The following is a 6,381-nucleotide window of genomic DNA, read 5'->3' on the forward strand; positions in this document are numbered from 1 at the left end:
CAGCTGGGTGTGTCGGCCGCCTTCCGCACCACCTCGCACGCAGGTGGGTGTGTCGGCCGCCTTCCACACCACCTCGTACGCAGCTGGGTGTGTCGGCCGCCTTCCACACCACCTCGCACGCAGCTTGGTGTGTCGGCCGCCTCCCACACCACCTCGCACGCAGCTGGGTGTGTCGGCCGCCTTCCACACCACCTCGCACGCAGCTGGGTGTGTCGGCCGCCTTCCACACCACCTCGCACGCAGGTGGGTGTGTCGGCCGCCTTCCACACCACCTCGCACGCAGCTGGGTGTGTCGGCCGCCTTCCACACCACCTCGCACGCAGGTGGGTGTGTCGGCCGCCTCCCACACCACCTCGCACGCAGCTGGGTGTGTCGGCCGCCTTCCACACCACCTCGCACGCAGGTGGGTGTGTCGGCCGCCTTCCACACCACCTCGCACGCAGGTGGGTGTGTCGGCCGCCTTCCGCACCACCTCGCACGCAGCTTGGTGTGTCGGCCGCCTCCCACACCACCTCGCACGCAGCTGGGTGTGTCGGCCGCCTCCCACACCACCTCGCACGCAGCTGGGTGTGTCGGCCGCCTTCCACACCACCTCGCACGCAGGTGGGTGTGTCGGCCGCCTTCCGCACCACCTCGCACGCAGGTGGGTGTGTCGGCCGCCTTCCACACCACCTCGTACGCAGCTGGGTGTGTCGGCCGCCTTCCACACCACCTCGCACGCAGCTTGGTGTGTCGGCCGCCTCCCACACCACCTCGCACGCAGCTGGGTGTGTCGGCCGCCTTCCACACCACCTCGCACGCAGGTGGGTGTGTCGGCCGCCTTCCACACCACCTCGCACGCAGCTTGGTGTGTCGGCCGCCTTCCACACCACCTCGCACGCAGCTTGGTGTGTCGGCCGCCTTCCACACCACCTCGTACGCAGCTGGGTGTGTCGGCCGCCTTCCGCACCACCTCGCACGCAGCTGGGTGTGTCGGCCGCCTCCCACACCACCTCGCACGCAGCTGGGTGTGTCGGCCGCCTTCCACACCACCTCGCAAGCAGGTGGGTGTGTCGGCCGCCTTCCACACCACCTCGCACGCAGCTTGGTGTGTCGGCCGCCTTCCGCACCACCTCGCACGCAGCTTGGTGTGTCGGCCGCCTTCCACACCACCTCGCACGCAGCTTGGTGTGTCGGCCGCCTTCCACACCACCTCGCACGCAGGTGGGTGTGTCGGCCGCCTTCCACACCACCTCGCACGCAGCTTGGTGTGTCGGCCGCCTTCCACACCACCTCGCACGCAGCTTGGTGTGTCGGCCGCCTTCCACACCACCTCGCACGCAGCTGGGTGTGTCGGCCGCCTTCCACACCACCTCGCACGCAGCTGGGTGTGTCGGCCGCCTTCCACACCACCTAGCACGCAGCTGGGTGTGTCGGCTGCCTTCCAATCTGTCCTTCCATGGCGCTCACCACAACATCCCTCCGCCATTAGACTAATTGAGCTGTATTAATCCGACCTGCTGTGTGCTTTTAATACCCTCAATGGTCATGTTAGCCTCTTTTGATTACCCCCCTCTTCGACCCCTGCGACCCCCGCTCTGATGCAAGCCTTTAATCAATCCGCACGACGCAAAGCGAGACGATGAATGAGATTATTTTGCTGGCGACATTTATTTTGTCTGCTGAATGTTCACGGGCTATGTTGTGATGGTCTTTGTGCGAAATTATGTTTTTTGTGTGCTGTCCAATCATTTAGCAGCCATGAAAAGTGTGGCCTTTCCAGTACGTGTAATTAAGTCTTAGTGGATCATTTGCAGGAATGAATCCTCCTGTAGCCACAGGATTATTGCGACACCTGCAGTCGCTGTCCTGCCTCAGCTTGCACGCAGGAAGTACACCTGAACAAACGCTATGAATGCACTTTGATATTAACCAGGTTTTCATTCCACAAGTCCTGACCTGGACAAAATGCACATGCGGCCCATTATTTTCAATCTGGCCAGCCGGACATTCTACGTGATTCTTTTCGACCTTTAACATCAAAACTGTCGCCGCCATGATGATGTGCAGTGTGCTTTTCAAATGACTGTAAGTCTTCAACTATAGAAAGTTTCCTGCGGCGTTTTCTTGTTAAGGCGGCCGCCTTAACGATAATGAGCCACCGCTTAAACTAACGACCATTTTAGCCAATCAGAAACATCCAAAACGTCATTTCTGGAGGCGGCATAAAACAACAATGGTGGGTCACAGCAAGAAAGGATGATATATGTGGACTAACAGAGGACTGAAGCTACTTTTAAACATGGTTTTGGAGTTTAAAGTTAACAAAAGTCAGCAAAGTGTGTAAGATGTAAATATAAACAGAATACAATGATTTGCAAATCCTTTTCAACCCATATTCAGTTGAATATGCTACAAAGACAACATATTTGATGTTCAAACTCATAAACTATTTGTTTTTCTTGCAAATAATAATTAACTTAGAATTTCATGGCTGCAACACGTGCCAAAGTAGTTGGGAAAGGGCATGTTCACCACTGTGTTACATCACCTTTTCTTTTAACAACACTCAATAAATGTTTGGGAACTGAGGAAACTAATTGTTGAAGCTTTGAAAGTGGAATTCTTTCCCATTCTTGTTTTATGTAGAGCTTCAGTCCTTCAACAGTCCGCTGTCCTATTTTACGCTTCATAATGCACCACACATTTTCCATGGGAGACAGGTCTGGACTGCAGGCAGGCCAGGAAAGTACCCGCACTCTTTTTTAACGAAGCCACGCTGTTGTAACACTTGGCATGGCATTGTCTTGCTGAAATAAGTAGGGGTGTCCATGATAACGTTGCTTGGATGGCAGCATATGTTGTTCCAAAACCTGTATGGACCTTTCAGCATTAATGGTGCCTTCACAGATGTGTAAGTTACCCATGCCTTGGGCACTAATGCACCCCCATACCATCACACATGCTGGCTTTTACACTTTGCATCAATAACAGTCTGGATGGTCTGCTTCCCCTTTGGTCCGGATGACACGAGGTTGAATATTTCCAAAAACAATTTCAAATGTGGACTTGTCAGACCACAGAACACTTTTCCACTTTGCATCCGTCCATCTTAGATGATCTTGGGCCCAGAGAAGCTGGCGGTGTTTCTGGATGTTGTTGATAAATGGCTTTCACTTTGCATAATAGAGCTTTAACTTGCACTTACAGATGTGGCGACAAACTGTATTTAGTGACAGTGGTTTTATGATGTGTTCCTGAGCCCATGTGGTGATATCCTATAGAGATTGATGTCAGTTTTTGATACAGTGCCATCTGAGGGATGGAAGGTCACGGTCATTCAATGTTGGTTTCCGGCCATGCCGCTTACGTGGAGTGATTTCTACAGATTCTCTGAACCTTTTGATGATATTATGGAGCATAGATGTTGAAATCCCTCAATTTCTTGCAATTGCACTTTGAGAAAGGTTGTTCTTAAACTGTTTGACTATTTGCTCACACAGTTGTGGACAAAGGGGTGTACCTTTCTTGTGAAAGACTGAGCATTTGTAATTGGATTTTGATATAATTGTTATTATCTTGATGCACCTGGGGATAGGCCCCTCCCACCTCCAAAGACATGCACCTGCGGATAGGCCCCTCCCACCTCCAAATACATGCACCTGGGGATAGGCCCCTCCCACCTCCAAAGACATGCACCTGGGGATAGGCCCCTCCCACCTCCAAAGACATGCACCTGGGGATAGGCCCCTCCCACCTCCCAAGACATGCACCTGGGGATAGGCCCCTCCCACCTCCAAAGACATGCACCTGGGGATAGGTTGATTGGCAACACTAAATGGTCCCTAGTGTGTGAATGTTGTCTGTCTATCTGTGTTGGCCCTGCGATGAGGTGGTGACTTGTCCAGGGTGTTAATGCCTTCTGCCTGAATGCAGCTGAGATAGGCTACGGCATCCACCGCATCCCAACAAAGGGTCAATCGGTAGAAAATGGATGGATGGATATATTGAAATGTAACACCAATGAGTTGACCGATCAACATTAAGACATCATTCAGAAAATATAAATAACGACAAATAAAGTATTTAAACTCTTAACCCCAACAGGTAAATTGTAAAAAAAAAACAAAACAAAACAAAAAAAAACATGATTTGTTCAATTTCAGAATGTGCTTGTTCTATTTTTAAACAACGAAAACATTCTAAAGTTGTCTTTATTTTTAAGTTATCTTGACGTGATTCCTCCAATCTGGCCCACTCCATGTGGACCCCCATGTGGCCCACTCCATGTGGCCCTCCATGTGCCCCCCATGTGGCCCACTCCATGTGGCCCCCCCCATGTGCCCCCCATGTGCCCCCATGTGGCCCACTCCATGTGGCCCACTCCATGTGGCCCCCCATGTGCCCCCCATGTGGCCCACTCCATGTGTCCCCCCTTGTGGCCCCCATGTGCTCCCATGTGGCTCCCATGTGGCTCCCATGTGCCATCATGTGGCCCCCATGTGCTCCCATGTGCCCCCCATGTAGCCCCCATGTGGCCCACTCCATGTGTCCCCCCTTGTGGCCCCCCATGTTACCCCCATGTGGCCCCCCATGTGGCCCACTCCATGCGGCCCCTATGTGGCCCACTACATGTGTCCCCCCTTGTGTCCCCCATGTGCTCCCATGTGGGCCCCATGTGCCATCATGTGGCCCCCATGTGCTCCCATGTGTCCCCCATGTGGCCCACTCCATGCGTCCCCCCTTGTGGCCCCCATGTGGCCCACTCCATGTGGCCCCCATGTGGCCCACTCCATGTGTCCCCCCTTGTGGCCCCCATGTGCTCCCATGTGGCTCCCATGTGCCATCATGTGGCCCCCATGCGCTCCCATGTGCCCCCCATGTGGCCCACTCCATGTGTCCCCCCATTTTCCCCCCCATGTGGCCCCCGTGTACCCCCATGTGGCCCCCATGTGCTCCCATGTGGCCCCCATGTGCCACCATGTATCCCCATGTGGCCCACACCATGTGCCCCCCCATGTTTCCCCCATGTGGACCCCCCCGTGGCCCCTCATGTGCCCCCATGTGTCCCCCCTTGTGGCCCCCATGTTCCCCACTCCATGTTGCCCCCCATGTTTCCCCCATGTGGAAACCCCTGTGGCCCCCCATGTGTCACCATGTTCCCCCATGTGGAATCCCCTGTGGCCCACCATGTGGCCCCATGTTGACCCCCATGTGACCTCCATGTGGCCCCCATGTGGTTCCCCATCTAAAAGTGAGTTTGACACCCCAGCTCTAAAATCAGCATATTTTTCTGGAAGTGTACGTCCAAATATATGAAAATAAGTAATTGTGTACTGAAGCAATGCAACGTGTATAAGAAGTAGTAAACCAGAGAGGTTACTTACCTAAAGTTGCTGTAGGGATGAATGATCCAGAAGCCGGCAGACTTGAGGCGTTCCCGCTCGTGTTCCACCGCCCTCTCGCTGCCCAACATCCGCAGGGAGAACTTGTTGACTCCCGGCTGGAGCATGGCGCCGAACTGCCGGTGCATGAAGCCGGCTTGGTACAGCCGGGAGTCCTCGGGAATCATCTGCTCGCTTCCTTCCAACTTGATGAAAGTCGCCTGCTCGAAGGCGGCGTCACTCACACACACACCCGCCGCACTCACACCCACACCCGCCACATTCTCACTCTCCGCCGCCGCCGCCGGGCCGCGCTCGCCGGGGGAACTTTCGTCCACGCCGGCGTCCTCCGCCTCCGGGAGGAGGCAGCGCTGCTCCGCCGTATCTGCCCCGGGGAGCCGACGCCCGCTGACGGACGAGATGCTGCTCCTGAGGCGGCGGCAGTCTCCGTTCACGCTGGTCTTCCCGGACACGTCCCGGTCCTCCTCCGGGCTCCGGCAACTGTCGGCGGGGGACAAATGTCTCATCACCATACTTCTCCTCTTCGTGTCCTTGTCGCCGGCGTCCCATTCCGCTTTGTGGCTCATGTTTGGCGGCAGGCTGTAAAGCCGCTTGCGCATGGAGGACTGGAGGCGGTCCATGTCAGCGCATGGAGGACTGGAGGCGGGCCATGTCAGCGCATGCGGGGAGGATGGATGATGCAGGAGTCAGGCCAACATCCACACTTGGGGTCCGGCCTCCCGGCCTCAAGAGGGGAACAGTCCGGCAGCCTGCAGGTAAAAAGGTGTGGAAGACACGGCATGGACGTGCAACATGACGGCCGCGGAGGTGCAGGGAAGTGAGAGCTCCTCCTGGATGTGGAGCTCAAGGAGCTCAATGACACACTGGGTCTCCTCCTCCTCCTCCTCCTCCTCCTCCTCCTCCTCCTCCTCCTCCTCCTCCTCCTCCTCCTCCTCCTCCTCCTCCTCCTCCTCCTCCTCCTCCTCCTCCTCCTCCTCCTCCTCCTCCTCCTCCTCCT

At 55.7% G+C, this 6,381-nt stretch overlaps 1 protein-coding gene across 1 annotated transcript in view; it reads right to left on the minus strand.

The window, feature by feature from the left end:
* LOC133563557 (potassium/sodium hyperpolarization-activated cyclic nucleotide-gated channel 3-like) overlaps positions 1-6,032 on the minus strand; it is a 59,856-nt gene extending 53,824 nt beyond the window's left edge. The window contains exon 1 of the mRNA XM_061917734.1: positions 5,367-6,032. Within this exon, the coding sequence (XP_061773718.1) occupies positions 5,367-6,004 (638 nt within the window). The 5' untranslated portion in view covers positions 6,005-6,032. The remainder of the gene's footprint in view (positions 1-5,366) is intronic.
* Positions 6,033-6,381: the final 349 nt, after the last annotated feature.

This window comes from Nerophis ophidion, linkage group LG12, assembly GCF_033978795.1.
Source record: "Nerophis ophidion isolate RoL-2023_Sa linkage group LG12, RoL_Noph_v1.0, whole genome shotgun sequence".
In the NCBI taxonomy this organism is placed as follows: Eukaryota; Metazoa; Chordata; class Actinopteri; order Syngnathiformes; family Syngnathidae; genus Nerophis; species Nerophis ophidion.